This window comes from Sebastes fasciatus, chromosome 3 (genome assembly GCF_043250625.1).
Source record: "Sebastes fasciatus isolate fSebFas1 chromosome 3, fSebFas1.pri, whole genome shotgun sequence".
NCBI classification, from domain to species: Eukaryota; Metazoa; Chordata; class Actinopteri; order Perciformes; family Sebastidae; genus Sebastes; species Sebastes fasciatus.
This window is the reverse complement of record NC_133797.1, coordinates 36,853,896-36,877,862: the sequence shown is the minus strand read 5'-3', so window position 1 is coordinate 36,877,862 and position 23,967 is coordinate 36,853,896. Positions and strand designations below refer to the sequence as shown.

The window sequence follows — 23,967 nt, the reverse complement described above, 5'->3', positions numbered from 1 at the left end:
TCACTTCAAAATCTTTGGGTCACTGCTTGTATCCACTGACATCAACTCCAGAGCAGCATTCTGGGAAAATAGAGAAAAGTTTAAAGTTGGGAATAGAAAGAGAATATCATGTGGAAATGTGTGGACACACATTCAGTAACATTCATCAGATCAATAATAATGCGGGACAGTTTAGACTACTCCGCCAAATTAATAAATAAATCAAAATTGTGACATAGCTGTGTGGATGGGTCAGCCTGGTCCCACCAAATGGTGTATGCGAGACACGGACATTTATGAGTAATTTTGCGTGCAATAACATCAACTTTATTGCTTTTGGCATGTCATGTGTACGCCATGTAGTCTGTACTGACTGCAATGCAAACACATCCATGTGAATATGCTACACTCAGAGCTAGTGATGTAGAATAAACAGTAAGATAATATTCTAATGGTGGGTGGGAAAGGAGGTGGATGGGTCCAACAAACAGAGGACCTACAATCAGGAGACCAGTGTTTGTGTCCCAAGTGTTACGTTATTTTGAAGTAACATTAGTGATGTTTTTGATGTTTTTTCCGTATTTATTTTACTTTGTTTACGTACTTATTTTAAGCCCAACTATGATGTTTTCCTTAAAGCTATCTAATTGGTTTTGTTGCCTAATCATAACCGTTTCACACTAACAACGTGGCGTGTAAATCACACGCGAAAAAGCCTAAAATGCGTAATCATGAAACATGGAAATATTATGCTATTTATACGCCTTCCCATGAGATTGGGTTGGAGAGTGGAGTGTTTGATACACTCCATCAGAACTTGCACTGACATAACATTGGCCGTATGTTATCAGACTATCAAATTAATCAAAAATATATTTAACTGACAGACAATGCATGTGTGCAACATACTGTAGTGCAGTGATCATTCAGAGCTGTGACATGGCTGTGTGGAGTGTAATACCCTTTGGGTGGGTGTGAGCGTGCTGTAGACTTGGTCGTTATCCATCGTCAATGGGTGGAGTGATTGGTAGACTTCATCAGGATCTGCACTCTGTGGGAACACAACATGTTTGATTTATGTTATTAAAATAGTCCCAAATTAAACAGAGTAAAATAAAGTGCATTTTAATAGAATGTAATTGAAACTGAAAGACAATGCATCGGTGCAACATGTCTACAAAAGAAACACATTTGCAAAGTGGCCTAAAATGGCAATAAGGTTAGTAGCTGCAGGAGAGAGTGTTTTTTTTTTTTATTCTTTCAACTTTCTTCCATATGATAGTGATTCAATAGTTCCTGCTGCAGTGATCATACAGAGCTGTGAACTAGCTGTGTGGAGTGTCATACCCTTTGGGTGGGTGTGAGCGTGCTGTAGACTTGGTCATTATCCATCGTCAATGGGTGGAGTGATTGGTAGACTTCATCAGGACCTGCACTCTGTGGGAACGCACATGTTTGATTTATGTTATGTTATTAGACTGGTCCCACATTAAACGGAGTAAAAGTAAATGTATTTTATTAGAATGTAATTGAAACTGAAAGTCTGCATTGGTGCAACGTCTACAAAAGGCACACATTTGGAAAGTCACCTTAAATGGCATAAGATGAGTAGCTACAAGTCAAAGTGGAAAAGAGAAGTACTGGTAAGACAACAAGCATATGTGGAAATGATACCTTATACAGCAAATGAAACCACAAGCTCAAGTGTCAACAAGAACAGGTTATTTTGTCCTCTGCAGAACTCAAGCTATCATGAATACAGATACTACATGACTAAAAAGCCCATATACCTCTGCTAAGGCTGTGAAGTCTTTTAAAACTTAATTTAGTATTACAGAATGTGTTTAGTAATTTTAATATTGTAGTCTGAATCCATATTTATATGAAGATATGTGAATCAATTAAGTCTCATTGTCTTATCTTATATTTATCTTATTTTAAGATACAGATAGTGACTATAGTTTTTTTTCTTCATTCTAGTAAGATCAGTAGCAAATGTTTTATCTGGGTACAAAGGGTCAGAGATTTCACCAAATCACCACATTGCACATCACATTTATTAGCTAAACATGATTTACACAACATTTAAATTGAAGGAAAATCAAATTAACAAAACAGAAAGTGAAGACATTTAAAAAATGTAACCGCTGCAGGTTACGGTTTTACATTTTGAGAGATGGTCAAAAACACACACACGCACTGTGTGAACTATGAATCTGAAATACAGAGACATCTCCTCTCAAATATATGCATCTTAGTATATTAGGGCCCCTGACTGTCCCCACAGTGAAAAATAAGTCAGCAGGACAAAGGGCCTTTTCCTATCATCTCCATTCCTATGGAATAACCTCCCTATGGACATCAGTAAGTCTGATTCTGTCTATTTCCCCAGCCCCAGCCCCCTACCTCTTCAAAATAAAAGCCCATAGAGTAAATTTATCTCAACAGGAAGCTCAGGATGAAGTTTTTTTTCTTCAAAATAAAAGCCCAAAGAGTAACTGTCTTAACAGGAAGTTCAGGATCTGGCTTGTTTTTGAAAAATAAAAAGCCTCCAACTCTCACTGTATGTTAACAGGAAACTAGGGATGGACCTAGTTTTCAAAATAAAAGCCCTATAGAGTAGCTCTATCCTAACAGGAAGCTCAAGATGTGGGATGCACACCAAGCACCAGGCACACTGTCAAAACTTCTCACAAAATTTTAAAGTTTGAGTTACTGTTGCCTTTTTATCAGCTCGAACCAGTTTGGTCATTTTGCTCCATTTACACCCAGAGAACTGCCGCTTGCTGAATATTTTCTCTTAATCGGACCATTCTCTGTAAACCCTAGAGATGGTTGTGTGTGAAAATCCCAGTAGATCAGCAGTTTCTGAAATATTCAAACCAGCCTGTAAGGCACCAACAAACATGCCACATTCAAAGTCACTTAAATCACCTTTCTTCTTCATTCTGATGCTTAGTATGAACTTCAGCAGGCTGTCTTGACCATGTCTACATACCTAAATGCATTGAGTTGCTGCCACATGATTGGCTGATTAGATATTAGCGTTAAAGAGATGTTGAACAGGTGTACCTATTAAAGTGGCAGGTGAGTCTATGCAGTATTTTTGCATGTCTTTGCTCTACAGATGGCTTAAGATTGAAAACTCACCTCTCTTGTGTCTTCTTGTGGGATGCTAACAGCCACTGAAAAACATACATTTGTTTATCTGACTGGCCACAATAAGTCATTGAATGATGTAACAGAGGATATACAGTACAGTGGCAGTCCTGGATGTTTTGGTGTCCTAGGTAAACTCTCACTCAGCTCCCTTCAAAAAGATTTCATTGCACGTATTGGAATGGGCAATGTTATCGTCAACTGGAGTGAAATATAAAGTCAAATGTTTGACCATAAACCACAACAAAACCATGTTTTCCGCTATTCTAATCTCTATCCCTGGTTTCTTCAAACGCTTATAGAAGAACTGACCTTAAAAGTCCAATTATTGCACATCCTGTATATCATTACTTATTTAGATTTAGAAAGGTTTTTTTGGGGGGCAGGGGGCAAATATTTAATATCTAAACCATGAACCGCCACTGTACACAGTTGGTTTTATGTGTCTTACTCTGTTGTTTCTTCATCATCTTCCTGGTAAGAATCAGTCCGACCATCACTACGATTATTATAAAAATCAAACCTGCAATCAAAAAGGGCACATATCCTGGCAAAAGAGAGAAAAGTAGAAAGATTAACAGATTCATCACACTTTTAGCTGCAGCTCGCTCTTCACATCCTCTTACAGGTAAAAGTCTAGGTATAGTGAACACTAATAAAACAACATTAAATTCAAATTTTAAGATATTTTTCATTCATCACTTAACTGCATATTTTTAATTTAATGTTTCAACAGCTTGATGATCATATTGCAGTAGCAGTGGGGATATTATTTATACTCTGCATTTCAATTTCAGTTAAAATGTGTCAATGTATCATGTAAGGTATGTATCAAATTTAGATGCACTTCATACCGGCTCCTTGAGTTGCTGATGCAGTATGTGTTGTTGTATTGAGGGTCGTGTATGACGTAGACATCTCAGTAATAATATCGGAGCTGTGTGAAGACATACTGGAGCTGCTTGTAACTGCAAATGAGAGAGGGGAAACAACAAGGACTGTTTTCGGAGTTGTCTTGGGTCTGGAAGACACAGCAGAAAATAACAGACGCAGTATTAATTTATCAACAATTTGAACAGTTATTACTTTTTGTCAAAGGAGTGGTATTTTTTTGATAGAAGAGCATAAACTTACCGTCTTTAACGTCAAGATTCACCTTTATAAGTGGATCACGAACAACAGTTCTCTCCACTCCACAATAATATGTCTTAGAGTCTGACTTTTGGAGATTAGTGAAGGTCACATATAAAACTTTTCCTGTGTTAGTTAACTCTATTCTGTTGTTATTTGTAATCTTTTCAAATGCTGCTTTGATGATGATATGTTTGTCTTCTGTGCATGGACTGTCACAAAAGTACTTATCATTCGATGTTACATCAATCCTGTTGCCCCAGTCTGAGCATTCGAATGTCACACTTCCACCAACACGGCCATATATGTTGAGAATCTTCATCTCCACAACACTCAGAGCTACAGGCGGAAATAAAGGAAATAGTTTTTGCTATTGTCATAGTGTCTATGTATAAATTAATTTAACGAACATTTCTTTGAATATTGATGCATTTTATTATTTGTTATAACAAAACTTCACCGTCTTTCAAACAGGAAATGACTAAATGACTCATTTAGCAAAACAAACAAAAAGCATATCATCTAACAGCTTCAGCATTTATACACAATCTACAGTGCAAATACAGAGAATACAGAAAAACATGAACTCACCAGAAAGTAGACAAATGTAAGCATGGACATTTATCATGATGAAAGTGATGAACAAAGAACTAAAGAACAAGTGTGTGAATTATAAGGTCAGTCCAACCAGTCTTTACAGTTTCCCTCCACTTCCTGTTCTTCTCACCCTTTAAAAGTTAGCAGCTCCTCCCTTTCCTTTGACCACACACACACGCACGCACGCACGCACGCACGCACGCACGCACGCACGCACGCACGCACGCACGCACGCACGCACACACACACACACACACACACACACACACACACACACACACACACACACACACACACACACAGAGCATATGTGTACAATGTGTGAGACTACTTTCGTACATACAAAACAGCGAACCATACACATAAAAGGAAAACATCCGGATAAGCGGCTGAAGATGAGATGAGATGAGATCATGAACCGCCACTGTACACAGTTGGTTTGTGTGTCTTACTCTGTTGTTTCTTCATCATCTTCCTGGTAAGAATCAGTCCGACCATCACTACTTTTATTATAAAAATCAAACCTGCAATCAAATAGGGCACATATCCTGGCAAAAGAGAGAAAAGGAGAAAGATTAACAGATTCATCACATTTTTAGCTGCAGCTCTCTCTTCACATCCTCTTACAGCTAAAAGTCTAGGTAAGTGAACACTAAAACAACGACATTAAATTCAAATGTTAAAGGTCCCATATTGTAAAAAGTGAGATTGTCATGTCTGTTATACTATAAAGCAGGTTTAAGTGCTATATAAATACTGTGAAAGTATTGAAACGTTGAATATACGGAGAAATACGCACAGCCCGTATTCAGAAATTGTTTGTTTGAAACAAGCCATCAGGATTTCTGTCCATTTGTGATGTCACAAATCTACAATATTTAGACCATTACACAGTTTTAAACGTAAACATTCTTAATGTTTCCCTGTTTATTTCTGGTTGCAGTGTATGTAAATGACATCAGCTGACAGGAAGTAAACATGGATCCAAACTGTTGCCTAGCAACGCAATTCCGTTGCAATTAGCTAAAACGGAGCGTTTCAGACAGAGGATAAATACAAGCATATTCAGGTAGACCGTATGAGGAAAATATATTGTTTTTAACATTACAGCATGTAAACATGTTCTAGTCAAAACACAAAATACAAGTATGAACCTGACAATGAACATGATATGGGACCTTTAAGGTATCAAGATTTAAGGGCAAGTACATGGTTAGTAAAGAAATGCTTTTGGCAATGAGTGTGTTTTTAAACACGGGGTCATTTGATCTTTATATCAAAATATTTGAGGCATTTTTCTTTTCATATAACATCAAAAAGTGATTTGATTCCAGTCTGCCTTGACTTGTTTTAAATGTCAGTTAAGTATAACTAATATAATATAGTTAGAATGTGTAACCCTGTTGAAGATTTATTTTTACTTTGGTTAAATACATTTTTCATTCATCACTTAGCTGCATATTTTTCATTTAATGTCTCAATAGCTGGATGATCATACTGCAGTAACAGTGGAGATATTATTTATAATCTGCATTTCAATTTCAGTTAAAAGTGAAACGTATGTATCAAATTCAGATGCACTTCATACCGGCTCCTTGAGTTGCTGATGCAGAAGGTGTTGTTGTATTGAGGGTCGTGTATGACGTAGACATCTCCGTAATAATATCTGAGCTGCTTGAAGACATAGTGGAGCTGCTGATGACTGTTCTTGGAGTTGTTTTGGGACTGGAAGACACAGCTGAAAATAACAGACAGTGTATATATTAATCTATCAATTTGTACTTTTTGACAAAAGAGTGGTATTTGTTTTAATTGAAGAGCATAAACTTACCATCTGTAACTGTAAGAATCACCTTTACATATAAATCAAAGCCAGGTCTCTCCACTCCACAATAATATGTCTTAGAGTCTGACTTTTGGAGATTAGTGAAGGTCACAGATAAACCTTTTGCTCTGTTAGTTAACTCTATTCTGTTGTTCTTTGTAGTCTTTCCAGATGCTGCTTTGACGATGATGTGCTTGTCATCTGTGCACGGACTGACACAAAAGTACTTAACATTAAATCTTTCCCCAATCCAGACGTCCCAGTCTGAGCATTTGAATGTCACTCTTTCCCCAACACGGCCATTTATGTTGAGGGGCTCCATCTCCACAACACTCAGAGCTACAAGTGGAAATAAAGTAAATCATGTTTGCTATTGTAATAGTGTCAATGTCTAAATTAATTAAATTATGCACATTTCTTTGAATATTGATGTATTTTATTATTTGATGGAAAAACTTCACTGTCTTTCAAACAGGAAATGACTAAATGACTCATTTAGCAAAACAAACAAAAAGCATATCATCTAACAGCTTCAGCATTTATACACAATCTACAGTGAAAATACAGAGAATACAGAAAAACATGAACTCACCAGAAAGTAAGCAAATGTAAGCATAGATTTTCATCATGGTGAAAATGACGCTCAAAGAACAAAAGAGCAAGTGTGGCCATCAGGTGAATCAAACCACTGTCTTTACATTTCCCCTCAACTTCCTTTTCCTCTCAGGCTTTCAAAGAAAGAAGCTCCTCCCTTTACTTGAACACACTCTCACACTCACACACTCACACTGAGCATAATGTGTACAATGTGTGAGACTACTTTTGTGCATACAAAACAGCAAACCATACACAAAAAACAGGAAAACATTCTTTATTCAGAATTTAAACAGAAAGCAAAGTGCAATATTTAAACTTAAAGAATGTGGATGCGTGTGAATTTGACACTAAAATCCACAGTGGCAAAAAACTAAGTGTTCTATATTGTGCAAATTCAAAGCAAATATAAAAGCATGAGAAAGTATTTTAGCTGCAGTCTTTTAGCATTATCACTTTGTTATTATGTAAAAAGAATCACTTTCATACAAGTAAGTAATGGATTTAAAATTAATCTAACCACTTTGTGAAAAACATTACACACCCCCAAGCCTAATTTAATTCAGAATATCAGTTCTTAATCCTAAAATGTAATAAATTACCTCGTAGGGACCAATTCTTTGTCCCAGAGTGTGAGATGAGCCCATAATGTGACCGTTTTAACAGATTTTGTCAACATAACTTTCAATGCAAGTACAAAACATGCCTGTATACTTGTTATTGTTGGCCCATTCACTTCAAAATCTTTGGGTCACTGCTTGTATCCACTGACATCGACTCCAGAGCAGCATTCTGGGAAAATAGAGAAAAGTTTAAAGTTGGGAATAGAAAGAGCTGTGAACTAGCTGTGTGGAGTGTCATACCCTTTGGGTTGGTGTGAGCGTGCTGTAGACTTGGTCATTCTCCATCGTCAATGGGTGGAGTGATTGGTAGACTTCATCAGGACCTGCACTCTGTGGGAACACAACATGTTTGATTTATGTCATTAGACTGGTCCCACATTAAACATAGTAAAAGTAAATGTATTTTATTAGAATGTAATTGAAACTGAAAGTCTGCATTGGTGCAACATGTCTACAAAAGGCACACATTTGGAAAGTCACCTCAAATGGCATAAGATGAGTAGCTAAAAGTCAAAGTGGAAAAGAGAAGTACTGGTAAGACCACAAGTATATGTGGAAATGATACCTTATACAGCAAATGAAACCACAAGCTCAAGTGTCAACAGGAACAGGATATTTTGTCTTGACCATGTCTACATACCTAAATGCATTGAGTAGTGTTAGGGTTAGATATTAGCCTTAACCAGATGCAGGTGTACCTAATAAAGTGGCAGGTGAGTCTATGCAGTGTTTTAGCATGGCTTTGCTCTACAGATGGCTTAAGATTGAAAACTCACCTCTCCTGTGTCTTCTTGTGGGGTGCTAACAGCCACTGAAAAACATACATTTGTTTATCTGACTGGCCACAATAAGTCATTGGATGATGTAACAGAGGATATACAGTACAGTGGCGGTCCTGGATGTTTTGGTGTCCTAGGTAAACTTTCACTCAGCTCCCTTCAAAAAGATTTCATTGTACGTATTCGAATGGGCAATGTTATCATCAACTCGAGTGAAATAGAAAGTGAAATGTTTGACCATAAATTACAACAAAACCATGTTTTCCGTTATTCTAATCTCTAACCCTGGTTTCTTCAAACACTTATAGAAGACCTTAAAAGTCCTATTATTGCACATCCTGTATATCATTACTTATTTAGATTTAAAACCGTGCTTTGGGGGGGGGGGGGGGGATATTTAATATCTATACCATGAACTGCCACTGTACACAGTTGGTTTTATGTGTCTTACTCTGTTGTTTCTTCATCATCTTCCTGGTAAGAATCAGTCCGACCATCACTACGGTTATTATAAAAATCAAACCTGCAATCAAATAGGGCACATATCCTGGCAAAAGAGAGAAAAGGAAAAAGATTAACAGATTCATCACACTTTTAGCTGCAGCTCGCTCTTCACATCCTCTTACAGGTAAAGTCTAGGTAAGTGAATACTAATACAACAATATTAAATTCAAATGTTAACATAGCAATATTTAAGGGCAAGCACATGGTTAGTAAAGAGACGCTTTTGGCAATGGATGGGTTTTTAAATATGGGTTCATTTGATCATTATATAAACAAATTTAGACATCTTTCTTTTCATTGAAGTATAACTAATATAGTTAGAATGTGTAACCCTGTTGAGGACTTTTTTTTACTTTAGTTAAATAAATTTTTCATTCATCACTAAACTGCATATTTTTAATTTAATGTCTCAACAGCTTGATGATCATACTGCAGTAGCAGTGGAGATACTATTAATAATCTGCAAGTGAAACATACGTATCAAATTCAAATGCACTTCATACCGGCTCCTTGAGTTGCTGATGCAGAAGGTGTCGTTGTATTGAGGGTCGTGTATGACGTAGACATCTCAGTAATAATATCGGAGCTGTGTGAAGACATACTGGAGCTGCTTGTAACTGCAAATGAGAGAGGAGAAACAACAACGACTGTTTTCGGAGTTGTCTCGGGACTGGAAGACACAGCTGAAAATAACAGACGCAGTATTAATTCATCAACAATTTGAACAGTTATTACTTTTTGACAAAGGAGTGGTATTTTTTTAATTGAAGAGCATAAACTTACCATCTCTAACTTGAAGTTTCACCTCTATATATGAATCATGACCAGTTCTCTTCACTCCACAATAATATGTCTTAGAGTCTGACTTTTGGAGATTAGTGAAGGTCACAGATAAACCTTTTCCTTTGTTAGTTAACTCTATTCTGTTGTTATTTGTAGTCTTTCCAAATGCTGCTTCGATGATAATATGTTTTTTATCTGTGCATGGACTGTTACAAAAGTACTTAACATGAAATGTTACATCACTCCAGACGTCCCAGTGTGAGCATTTGAATGTCACTCTTTCCCCAACACGGCCTTTTATGTTGAGAATCTTCATCCCCACCACACTCAGAGCTACAAATATAAATAAAGGAAATAGTTTTTGAAATTGTCATAGTGTCAATGTATAAATTAATTAAAATACCCACATTTCTTTGAATATTGATGCATTTTATTATTTGATGGCAAAACTTCACTTTCTTTCAAAAAGTAAATGACTAAATGACTCACTTAGCAAATCAACAAAAAGCATATCATCTAACAGCTACAGCATTTATACACAAGCTACAGTGCAAATACAGAGAACACAGAAAAAACATTCACTCACCAGAAAGTAGACAAATGTAAGCAGAAATTTGTATCATGGCGAAAATGCGGATCAAAGAACCTAAGAGCAAGTGTGGGCATCAGGTCAATCTAACCACAGTCTTTACAGTTGCCCTCCACTTCCTCTTCTTCTTACCCTTTTAACGTTAGTAGCTCCTCCCTTTTCTTGAACACACTGGTACACAGAGCATATGTGTACAATGTGTGAGACTATGTTAGTACATACAAAACAGCAAACCATACACATACAACAGGAAAACATTTTCTATTCAGACTTTGAACAGAAAGTAGACTTTAATATTTAAACTTAAAGAATGTGGATGGGTGTGAATTTGATACTAAAATCCACAGTGGTACAAAACTAAGTGTGCAAATTCAAAGCAAATATAAAAGCATGAGACAAAGTATTCTGGCTACACTTTATAGCATTATCACTGTGTTATGAAAGTAAAAATAATCACTTTCATACAAGTAAGTAATGGATTTAAAATGATCTAACCACTTTGTGAAAAACATTACACACCCCCAAGCCTAATTTAATTCAGAATACCATTTCTTAATCCTAAAATGTAATCAATTACTTCGAAGGGACCAACTCTTTTTCCCCAAGTGTGAGATGAGCCCATAATGTGACCGTTTTAACAGATTTTGTCCACATAACTTGCAATGCAAGTACAAAACATGTATGCATACTTGTGTGATAATTTAAATGAATCCAAATCTATGAGCCACTGCTTGTATCCACTGACATCGACTCCAGAGCAGCATTCTGGGAAAAAAGAGAAAAGTTTAAAGTTGGGAATATAAAGAGAATATCATGTGGAAATGTGTGGATACACATTCAGTGACATTCATCAGATCAATAATGTTGGGCAGTTTAGACTACTCAGCCAAATTAATAAATCAATCAAAATTGTGACATATCTGTGTGGATGAATAAGACTGGTGTCACCAAATGGTGTATGAATGACACGGAAATTTATGAGTAACTTTGCGTCTAATAACAACACCTTTGTTGCTTTTGGCGTGTCATGTGTACGTCATGTCTGTACTGACTGCAATGCAAATGCATTCGCGTGAATATGCTACGCTCAGAGTAACATTGTGTATGTAGAATAAAAAGTGATGGAGACTGTTTATGGTGGGTGGAAGAGGAGGTGGATGAGTCCAGTAAACATAGGACTTTCAACCTGGAGGCTGTTGGTGTCCCAAGTGTTGTTACATTATTTTGAGGTGACGTTTGTGATGTGTTTTCCGTACATATGCTACATTGTTTACATACGTATTTTAAACCCAACTGTGATGTTTTTCTTAAACCTAACTTATTGGTTTTGTTGCCTAAACATAACCGTGACCGTTTCACGCTAACAACGTGGCGCGTAACTCACACGCGAAGAAGCCTAAAATGCATTGTCATGACACATGGAAATGTTATGCTATTTATACGCCTTCCCATGAGATCAGGTTGGAAAGTGGAGTGTCTGATACACTCCATCAGGACTTGCACTGACATAACATTGGCCGTATGTTATCAGACTATCAAGTTATATAAAATCAGAAATATATTTAACTGTCAGACAATGCATGTGTGTAACATACTGTAGTGCAATAATAATCAGAGCTGTGAACTAGCTGTGTGAAGTGTCATACCCTTTGGGTGGGTGTGAGACTGCAGTAGACTTGGTCATTATCCATCGTCAATGGGTGGTGTGATTGGTAGACTTCATCAGGACCTGCACTCTGTGGGAACACAACATGTTTGATTTATGTTATTGTAATAGTCCCAAATTAAACAGAGTAAAATAAACTGCATTTTATTAGAATGTAATTGAAACTGAAAGTCTGCATTGGTGCAACGTCTACAAAAGGCACACATTTGGAAAGTCACCTTAAATGGCATAAGATGAGTAGCTACAAGTCAAAGTGGAAAAGAGAAGTACTGGTAAGACCACAAGTATATGTGGAAATGATACCTTATACAGCAAATGAAACCACAAGCTCAAGTGTCACCAGGAACAGGTTATTTTGTCCTCTGCAGAACTCAAGCTATCATGAATACAGATACTACATGACTAAAAAGCCCATATACCTCTGCTAAGGCTGTGAAGTCTTTTAAAACTTAATTTAGTATTACAGAATGTTATTAGTAATTTTAATATTGTAGTCTGAATCCATATTTATATGAAGATATGTGAATCAATTAAGTCGTATCTTCTATTGCCTTATCTTATATGTATCTTATCTTAAGATACAGATAGTGACTATAGCTTTTTTTCCTTCATTCTAGTAAGATCAGTAGTAAATGTTTTATCTGGGTACAAAGGGTCAGAGATTTCACCAAATCACCACATTGCACATCACATTTAGTAGCTAAACATGATTTACATAACATTTAAATTGAAGGAAAATCAAATTAACAAAACAGAAAGTGAAGACATTTAAAAAATGTAACCGCTGCAGGTTAAGGTTTTTACATTTTGAGAGATGGTCAAAAACACACACATGCACTGTGTGAACTATGAATCTGAAATACAGAGACATCTCCTCTCAAATATATGCATCTTAGTATATTAGGGCCCCTGACTGTCCCCAGAGTGAAAAATAAGTCAGCAGGACAAAGGGCCTTTTCCTATCATCTCCATTCCTATGGAATAACCTTCCTATGGACATCAGTAAGTCTGATTCTGTCTATTTCCCCAGCCCCAGCCCCCTACCTCTTCAAAATAAAAGCCCATAGAGTAAATATATCTCAATAGGAAGCTCAAGATGAAGGTTTTTTTTCTTCAAAATAAAAGCCCAAAGAGTAACTGTCTTAACAGGAAGTTCAGGATCTGGCTTGTTTTTGAAAAATAAAAAGCCTCCAACTCTCACTGTATGTTAACAGGAAACTAGGGATGAACGTAGTTTTCAAAATAAAAGCCCTATAGAGTAGCTCTATCCTAACAGGAAGCTCAAGATGTGGGATGCACACCAAGCACCAGGCACACTGTCAAAACTTCTCGCAAAATTATTTTTAAGTTTGAATTACTGTTGCCTTTTTATCAGCTCGAACCAGTTTGGTCATTTTGCTCCATTTACACCCAGAGAACTGCCGCTTGATGGATGTTTTCTCTTTATCGGACCATTCTCTGTAAACCCTTGAGATGGTTGTGTGTGAAAATCCAAGTAGATCAGCAGTTTCTGAAATATTCAAACCAGCCTGTAAGGCACCAACAAACATGCCATGTTCAAAGTCACTTAAATCACCTTTCTTCTTCATTCTGATGCTTAGTATGAACTTCAGCAGGCTGTCTTGACCATGTTTACATACCTAAATGCATTGAGTTGCTGCCACATGATTGGCTGATTAGATATTAGCGTTAACGAGATGTTGAACAGGTGTACCTAATAAAGCGGCAGGTGAGTCTATGCAGTATTTTAGCATGTCTTTGCTCTACAGATGGCTTAAGATTGAAAACTCACCTCTCTTGTGTCTTCTTGTGAGGTGCTGACAACCACTGAAAAACATACATTTGTTTATCTGACTGGCCACAATAAGTCATTGAATGATGGAACAGAGGATATACAGTACAGTGGCAGTCCTGGATGTTTTGGTGTCCTAGGTAAACTTTCACTCAGCTCCCTTCAAAAAGATTTCATTGTACGTATTCGAATGGGCAATGTTATCATCAACTCGAGTGAAATATAAAGTGAAATGTTTGACCATAAATTACAACAAAACCATGTTTTCCGTTATTCGAATCTATCCCTGGTTTCTTCAAACACTTATAGAAGAACTGACCTTTAAAAGTCTTATTATTGCACATCCTGTATTATCATCACAGATTTAGAACTGTGTTTTTTGGGGGGTATTTAATATTTATACCATGAACCACCACTGTACACAGTTGGTTTGTGTGTCTTACTTTGTTGATTCTTCATTATCTTCCTGGTAAGAATCAGTCCGACCATCACTACGGTTATTATAACAATCAAAAAGGGCACATATCCTGGCAAAAGAGAGAAAAGGAGAAAGATTAACAGATTCATCACACTTTTAGCTGCAGCTCGCTCTTCACATCCTCTTACAGGTAAAAGTCTAGGTAAGTGGATACTAATACAATGACATGAAATCAAAATCTAAGGTATCAATATTCAAGGGCAAGCACATGGTTAGTAAAGAGATGCTTTTGGAAATGGATGGGTTTTTAAACATGGGGTCATTTGATCATTATATAAAAAAAATTGAAGCATTTTGCTTTTCATTTAACATCAAAAAGTGATTTGATTACAGTCTGCCTTAACTTCTTTTAAATGTCAGTTAAGTATAACTAATATAGTTAGAATGTGTAACTCCTTTGAGGACTTCTTTTTACTTTTGTAAAATAAATTTTTCATTCATCACATACCTGCATATCTTTCATTTAATGTCTCAATAGCTTGATGATCATACTGCAGTAGCAGTGGAGATATTATTTATATTATATCAAATTCAGATGCACTTCATACCGGCTCTTTGAGTTTCTGATGCAGTAGGTGTCGTTGTATTGAGGGTCGTGTATGACGTAGACATAGTGGAGCTGCTGATGACTGTTGTTGGAGTTGTCTCGGGACTGGAAGACACAGCTGAAAATAACAGACAGAGTATTAATTCATCAACAATTTGAACAGTTATTACTTTTTGACAAAGGAGTGGTATTTTTTTAATTGAAGAGAATAAACTTACCATCTCTAACTTGAAGATTCACCCCTATATATGAATCAGGAAGACCAGGTCTATCCACTCCACAATAATATGTCTTAGAGTCTGACTTTTGGAGATTAGTGAAGGTCACAGATAAACCTTCTGCTCTGTTAGTTAACTCTATTCTGTTCTTATTTGTAGTCTTTCCAAATGCTGCTTTGATGACGATATGTTTGTCATATGTGCACGGACTGACACAAATGTACTTAACATTCGATGTTATACCAGTCCAGACTTCCCAGTCTGAGCATTTGAATGTCACACTTCCACCAACACGGCCATTTATGTTGAGAATCATCATCCCCACCACACTCAGAGCTACAAGTGGAAATAAATGACATCGTTTTTGCTATTGTCATAGTGTCAATGTATAAATTAATTCAAATACACACATTTCTTTGAATATTGATGCATTTTATTATTTGTGATAGCGAAACTACACAGTCTTTTAAAAGGAAACGACTAAATGACTCATTTAGCAAATCAAACAAAAAGCATATCATCTAACAGCTTCAGCATTTATACACAATCTACAGTGCAAATACAGAGAATACAGAAAAACTTGAACTCACCAGAAAGTAGAGAAATGTAAGCACAGATTTTTATCATGGTGAAAATGAGGATCAACCTATCACCCACTAGCAAGTGTGGGCATCAGGTCAGTCCAACCAGTCTTAACAATTCCCCCCCACTTCCTCTTCCTCTTACCCTTTCAAAGTTAACAGCTCCTCCCTTTCCTTTGAACACACACACACCTACAAACACACACACACACACACACACACACACACACACACGCACACACACACACACACGCACACACGCACACACACACGCACACACACACACACACACACACACACACACACACACACACACACACACACGCACACACACACACACACACACACACACACACACACACACACACACACACACACACACTCGCACACAGAGCATATGTGTACAATGTGTGAGACTATATTAGTACATACAAAACAGCAAACCATACACATAAAACAGGAAAACATTTTTTATTCAGAATTTGAACAGAGAGCAAAGTGCGATACTTAAACTTAAAGAATGTGGATGGGTGTGACACTGAAATCCACAGTGGTACAAAACTAAGTGTGCTATATTGTGCAAATTCAAAGGAAATATAAAAACATCAGACAAAGTATTCTGGCTTCACTCTATAGCATTATCACTGTGTTATGAAAGTAAAAAGAATCACTTTCATACAAGTAAGCAATGGATTTAAAATGAATCTAACCACTTTGTGAAAAACATTACACACCCCCAAGCCTAATTTAATTCATCCTAAAATGTAATCAATTACTTCGTAGGGACCAACTCTTTTTCCCCAAGTGTGAGATGAGCCCATAATGTGACCGTTTTAACAGATTTTGTCAACATAACTTGCAATGCAAGTACAAAACATGCATGCATACTTGTGTGATAATTTAAATGAATCCAAATCTATGAGCCACTGCTTGTATCCACTGACATCGACGCCAGAGCAGCATTCTGGGAAAAAAGAGAAAAGTTTAAAGTTGGGAATAGAAAGAGAATAACACTTGGAAATTAGTGGATACACATTCAGTGACATTCATCAGAACATCCATCTATTATCTGTAACCGCTTATCATATTCAGGGTCGCGGGGGGGAGGTGGGGGGAGGGGGCTGGAGTTGATCCCAGCTGTTATTGGGCGAAGGTGGGGTACACCCTGGACAGGTCACCAGACTATCACAGGACTGACACATAGAGACAGACAACCATTGACGCTCACATTCACACCAACGGGACATTTAGAGTCAACAATTAACTAACCTGTATGTCTTTGACCTGTGGGAGGAAGTCAGAGAACCTGGAGAAAACCCACACTAACACGGGGAGAACATGCAAACTCCTCACAGAAAGGCACCAAGCCGGGTTTGAACCTTGCGACCTCTGCACCACTGTGCCGCCCCTTCATCAGATCTACATTTAATAAAATAATGTGAGACAGTTTAGACCACTCAGCCAAATTAATAAATCAATCAAAATTGTGACATAGCTGTATGGATGGGTCAGCCTGGTGTCACCAAATGGTGTATGAATGACACGGAAATTTATGAGTAATTTTGCGTGTAATAACAACAACTTCATTGCTTTTGGCATGTCATGTGTACGCCATTGTCTGTACTGACTGCAATGCAAACGCATCCATGTGAATATGCTACACTCAGAGCTAGTGATGTAGAATAAACAGTAAGATAATCTTCTTATGGTGGGTGGGAAAGGAGGTGGATGGGTCCAACAAACAGAGGACTTTCAATCAGGAGACCAGTATTTTTGTCCCAAGTTTTGTTACGTTATTTTGAAGTAACGTTAGTGATGTTTGTGACATGTTTTCCGCACTTATTTTACTTTGTTTATGTACTTCTTTTAATCCCAACTATGATGTTTTTCTTAAACCTAACTAATTGGTTTTGTTGCCTAATCATAACCGCGGTCATTTCACGCTAACAACATGGCGTGTGAATCACATGCGAAAATACCTAAAATGTGTAGTCATGTCACATGGAAATATTATGCTATTTATACGCCTTCATGAGATCGGGTTGGAGGGTGGAGTGTGTGATACACTCCATCAGGACTTGAACTGACATAACATTGGCTGTATGTATAACACTATCAAATTATATAAAATCAGAAATATATTTAACTGTCAGACAATGCATGTGTGCAACACACTGTATTCATAAAGGGGCCACATCTCTTTGTAAAGAGAATCTAAACAGCATTAAAGTTAGTAGCTACAGAGCAGAGTGGAAAATATGTTTTGAATCTTCCAACATTCTGCCATATGATAGTGATTCAATAGTTCCTGTTGCAGTGATCATTCAGGGCTGTGACATGGCTGTGGAGTGTCATACCCTTTGGGTGAGTGTGAGATTGCTGTAGACTTGGTCATTATCCATCGTCAATGGGTGGATTGATTGGTAGACTTCATCAGGACGTGCACTCTGTGGGAACACAACATGTTTGATTTATGTTATTAAAATAGTCCCAAATTAAACAGAGTAAAATAAAGTGCATTTTAATAGAATGAAATTGAAACTGAAAGACAATGCATTGGTGCAATATGTCTACAAAAGGCACACATTTGCAGTGACCTAAAATGGCAATAAGGTTAGTAGCTGCAGAAGAGTTTATTTTTATTTTTATTTTTTTTAATCTTCCAATATTCTTCCATATAATAGTGATTCAATAGTTCCTGCTGTGATATAGCTGTGTCGAGTGCCATACCCTTTTGGTTGGTTTGAGCGTGTTGTAGACTTGGTCATTATCCATCGTCAATGGGTGGAGTGATTGGTAGACTTCATCAGGACCTGCACTCTGTGGGAACACAACATGTTTGATTTATGTTATTAGACTGGTCCCACATTAAACAGAGTAAAAGAAAATGTATTTTATTAGAATTTAATTGAAACTGAAAGTCTGCATTGGTGCAACATGTCTACAAAAGGCACACATTTGGAAAGTCACCTTAAATGGCATTAAGATGAAAAGCTATAAGTCAAAGTGGAAAGGAGAAGTACTGGTAAGACCACAGGCATATGTGGAAATGATACCTTATACAGCAGATGAAACCACAAGCTCAAGTGTCAACAGGAACAGGTTATTTTGTCTTGACCATGTCTACATACCTAAATGCATTGAGTAGTGTTAGGGTTAGATATTAGCCTTAACCAGATGCAGGTGTACCTAATAAAGTGACAGGTGAGTCTATGCAGTGTTTTAGCATGTCTTTGCTCTACAGATGGCTTAAGATTGAAAACTCACCTCTCCTGTGTCTTCTTGTGGGGTGCTAACAACCACTGAAAAACATACATTTGTTTATCTGACTGGCCACAATAAGTCACTGGATGATGTAACAGAGGATATACAGTACAGTGGCGGTCCTGGATGTTTTGGTGTCCTAGGTAAACTGTCACACAAAGATTTTATTGCACGTATTGGAATGGGCAATGTTATCATCAACTGGAGTGAAATATAAAGTGAAATGTTTGACCATAAATCACAACAAAACCATGTTTTCCGTTATTCTAATCTCTATCCCTGGTTTCTTCAAACACTTATAGAAGAACTGACCTTAAAAGTCCTATTATTGCACATCCTGTATTATCATTACTTATTTAGATTTAGAACCGTGTTTTTTTTTTTTTGGGGGGGATATTATTTAATATCTATACCATGAACTGCCACTGTACACAGTTAGTTTTATGTGTCTTACTTTGTTGTTTCTTCATCATCTTCCTGGTAAGAATCATTCCGACCATCACTACGGTTATTATACAAATCAAACCTGCAATCAAAAAGGGCACATATCCTGGTAAAAGAGAGAAAAGGAGAAAGATTAACAGATTCATCACACTTTTAGCTGCAGCTCGCTCTTCACATCCTCTTACAGGTAAAAGTCTAGGTATAGTGAATACTAATACAACAAACATTAACTTCAAATGTTAACATAGCAATATTTAAGGGCAAGCACATGGTTAGTAAAGAGACGCTTTTGGCAATGGATGGGTTTTTAAATATGGGTTCATTTTATCATTATATTAAAAAAATTTAGACATTTTCCTTTTAATTGAAGTATAACTAATATAATAAGAATGTGTAACCCTTTTGAGGACTTCTTTATACTTTAGTTAAATACATTTTTCATTCATCACTTAACTGCATATTTTTCATTTAATTTTTCAACAGCTTGATGATCATACTGCAGTAACAGTGGAGATATTATTTATACTCTGCATTTCAATTTCAGTTAAAAGTGAAACGTATGTATCAAATTCAGATGCACTTCATACCGGCTCCTTGAGTTGCTGATGCAGAAGGTGTTGTTGTATTGAGGGTCGTGTATGACGTAGACATCTCAGTAATAATATCGGTGCTGTGTGAAGACATACTGGAGCTGCTTGTAACTGCAAATGAGAGAGGGGAAACAACAAGGACTGTTTTCGGAGTTGTCTTGGGACTGGAAGACACAGCAGAAAATAACAGATGCAGTATTAATTCATCAACAATTTGAACAGTTATTACTTTTTGACAAAGGAGTGGTATTTTTTTAATTGAAGAGAATAAACTTACCATCTGTAACTTGAAGATTCACCTCTATATATGAATCATGACCAGTTCTCTCCACTCCACAATAATATGTCTTAGAGTCTGACTTTTGGAGATTAGTGAAGGTCACAGATAAACCTTCTGCTCTGTTAGTTAACTCTATTCTGTTCTTATGTGTAGTCTTTCCAAATGCAGCTTTGATTATAATATGTTTGTCTTCTGAGCATGAACTGTCACAAAAGTACTTATCATTCGATGTTACATCAAACCAGCTGTCCCAGTCTGAGCATTTGAATGTCACATTTCCACCAACACGGCTGTATATGTTGAGTATCTTCATCTCCACAACACTCAGAGCTACGAGTGGAAATAAAGGAAATAGTGTTTGCCATTGTCATAGTGTCAATTAATAAATTAATTAAAATATGTGAATTTATATAAAAAAAAATTAACTCACCAGAAAGTAGGCAAGTATATGCATAGACTTTTTTCATGGTGAAAATGATGATCAAAGAACTAAAAAGCAAGAGGCACGAATTATCAGGTCAGTCCAACCTACAACAGTCTTTACAGTCTTTAAGTATTAAAAGTAGTTAACTTCCCCTTCTTCTCACCCTTTACAGAGCATTCAGCTCCTCCCTTCAGTCTTTTGAACACACACACACACACATACACACACACACACACACACACACACACACACACACACACACACACACACACACACACACACACACACACACACACACTCTCACACACGCACTCGCACACAGAGCATACGTGTACAATGTGTGAGACTATATTAGTGCATACAAAACAGCAAACCATACACATAAAACAGGAAAACATTTTTTATTCAGAATTTGAACAGGAAGCAAAGTGCAATATTTAAACTTGTGTAAAAACCACAGTGGCAAAAAACTAAGTGTGCTATATTGTGAAAATTCAAAGAAAAATATAAAAGCATGAGACAAAGTATTTTGGCTGCAGACTTTAGCATTATCACTGTGTTATTAAAGAAAAAATAATCACTTTCATACGTAAGTAAGTAATGGATTTAAAATGAATCTAACCACTTTGTGAAAAACATTACACACTTCAAATCAAAATATCAGTAACCATGATGTTTTTCCTAAACCTAACTAATTTGTTTTGTTGCCTAACCATAACCGTGACCATTTCACGCTAACAACGCGGCATGTAAATCACACAACTAAAAAGCCGAAAATGCGTAATCATGAAACATGGAAATGTTATGCTAATTATACGCCTTCACATGAGATCGGGTTGGAGGGTGGAGTGTGTGATACACTCCATCAGTACTTGCACTGACATAACATTGGCCGTATGTATCAGACTATCAAATTAATCAAAAATATATTTAACAGACAATGCATGTGTGCAACATACTGTATTCATAAAGGGGCCACATCTCTTTGTAAAGAGAATCTAAACAACATTAAGGTTAGTAGCCTACAGAGCAGATTGGAAAATTAGTTTTTAATCTTCCAACTTTCTTCCATATGATAGTGATTCAATAGTTCATGCTGCAGTGATCATTCAGAGCTGTGACATGGCTGTGGAGTGTCATACCCTTTGGGTGGGTGTGAGCGTGCTGTAGTCTTGGTCATTATCCATCGTCAATGGGTGGAGTGATTGGTAGACTTCATCAGGACCTGCACTCTGTGGGAACACAACATGTTTGATTTATGTTATTAAAATAGTCCCAAATTAAACAGAGTAAAATAAAGTGCATTTTAATAGAATGTAATTGAAACTGAAAGTCTGCATTGGTGCAACATGTCTACTAAAGGCACATATTTGTAAAGTCACCTTAAATGGCACTAAGATGAGTAGCTAAAAATCAAAGTGGAAAAGAGAAGTACTGGTAAGACCACAAGTATATGTGGAAATGATACATTATACAGCAGATGCAACCACAACCTCAAGTGTCACCAGGAGCAGGTTATTTTGTCCTCTGCAAGACTCAAGATATCATGAATACAGATACTACATGACTAAAAAGCCCAGACTGTCAAGTCTTTTAAAATTGTAATGTAGTATTACAAAATGTGTTTGGTAATTATAATATTGTAGTCTGAATGCATATCTACTGCAAAGTGGCCTAAAATGGCAATAAGGTTAGTAGCTGCAGGAGAGAGTTTTTCTTTTTTAATCAATCAACTTTCTTCCATATAATAGTGATTCAATAGTTCCTGCTGCAGTGATCATCCAGAGCTGTGACATGGCTGTGTGGAGTGTCATACCCTTTGGGTTGGTGTGAGACTGCAGTAGACTTGGTCATTATCCATCGCCAATGGGTGGAGTGATTGGTAGACTTCATCAGGACCTGCACTCTGTGGGAACACAACATGTTTGATTTATGTTAATAAAATAGTCCCAAATTAAACAGAGTAAAATAAAGTGCATTTTAATAGAATGTAATTGAAACTGAAAGACAATGCATCGGTGCAACATGTCTACAAAAGAAACACATTTGAAAAGTGACCTAAAATGGCAATAAGGTTAGTAGCAGCAGGAGAGAGTGTTTTCTTTTTTTATTCTTTCAACTTTCTTCCATATAATAGTGATTCAATAGTTCCTGCTGCAATGATCAACCAGAGCTGTGAACTAGCTGTGTGGAGTGTCATACCCTTTGGGTTGGTGTGAGCGTGCTGTAGACTTGGTCATTCTCCATCGTCAATGGCTGGAGTGATTGGTAGACTTCATCAGGACCTGCACTCTGTGGGAACGCACATGTTTGATTTATGTCATTAGACTGGTCCCACATTAAACGGAGTAAAAGTAAATGTATTTTATTAGAATTTAATTGAAACTGAAAGTCTGCATTGGTGCAACGTCTACAAAAGGCACACATTTGGAAAGTCACCTCAAAGGGCATTAAGATGAGTAGCTACAAGTCAAAGTGGAAAGGAGAAGTACTGGTAAGACCACAAGCATATGAGCCAATTTTACTTTATACAGCAGATGCAACCACAAGCTCAAGTGTCAACAGGAACAGGTTATTTTGTCCTCTGCAGGACTCAAGCTATCATGAATACAGATACTACATGACTAAAAAGCCCATATACCTCTGCTCAGGCTGTAAAGTCTTTTAAAACTTAATTTAGTATTACAGAATGTGTTTAGTAATTTTAATATTGTAGTCTGAGTCCATATTTATATGAAGTTATGTGAATCAATTAAGTCTTGCCTTATCTTATATTATCTTATTTTAAGATACAGATAGTGACTATAGTTTTTTTTCTTCATTCTAGTAAGATCAGTAGTAAATGTTTTATCTGGGTGCAAAGGGTCAGAGATTTCACCAAATCACCACATTGCAGATCACATTTAGTAGCTAAACATGATTTACACAACATTTAAATTGAAGGAAAACCAAATTAAAAAAACAGAAAATGCAGGTTACGGTTTTATATTTTGACAGAACGGAGGTTTGTAGGAAAGTGTGTGTGTGTGTATGTTGCACTCAGCACACATAGTTCAAACATACAGTAGGACTTTCAGTTTTTGAGCTGAGAGTGTATTTTCGATGATAAGTGACACAAAT

General features: G+C 36.8%; 1 protein-coding gene across 11 annotated transcripts in view; it reads right to left on the bottom strand.

Annotated features, from left to right (window-relative positions):
- Positions 1-93: 93 nt before the first annotated feature.
- LOC141764958 (uncharacterized) overlaps positions 94-23,967 on the bottom strand; it is a 35,722-nt gene continuing 11,848 nt past the window's right edge. Inside the window, exons 1-11 of one of the 11 annotated variants that reach the window (XM_074630676.1) lie at positions 19,113-19,221; positions 18,576-18,665; positions 17,115-17,264; positions 15,855-16,809; positions 15,265-15,600; positions 9,695-9,874; positions 9,139-9,234; positions 8,685-8,719; positions 8,149-8,238; positions 1,327-1,416; positions 94-1,030 (exon numbers count right to left, since the gene is read on the bottom strand). In XM_074630676.1, the coding sequence (XP_074486777.1) occupies positions 902-1,030; positions 1,327-1,416; positions 8,149-8,238; positions 8,685-8,719; positions 9,139-9,234; positions 9,695-9,874; positions 15,265-15,600; positions 15,855-15,891 (993 nt within the window). In that variant the 5' untranslated portion in view covers positions 15,892-16,809; positions 17,115-17,264; positions 18,576-18,665; positions 19,113-19,221 and the 3' untranslated portion in view covers positions 94-901. Of the gene's footprint in view, positions 1,031-1,326; positions 1,417-7,146; positions 8,078-8,148; positions 8,239-8,684; positions 8,720-9,138; positions 9,235-9,694; positions 9,875-10,316; positions 11,329-12,209; positions 12,300-13,805; positions 13,903-15,264; positions 15,601-15,675; positions 16,810-17,114; positions 17,265-18,202; positions 18,293-18,575; positions 18,666-19,112; positions 19,222-21,989; positions 22,080-23,049; positions 23,140-23,967 lie in introns of those variants that run through there. The other 10 variants (XM_074630678.1, XM_074630679.1, XM_074630680.1 and 7 more) reach the window with 10 other exon arrangements.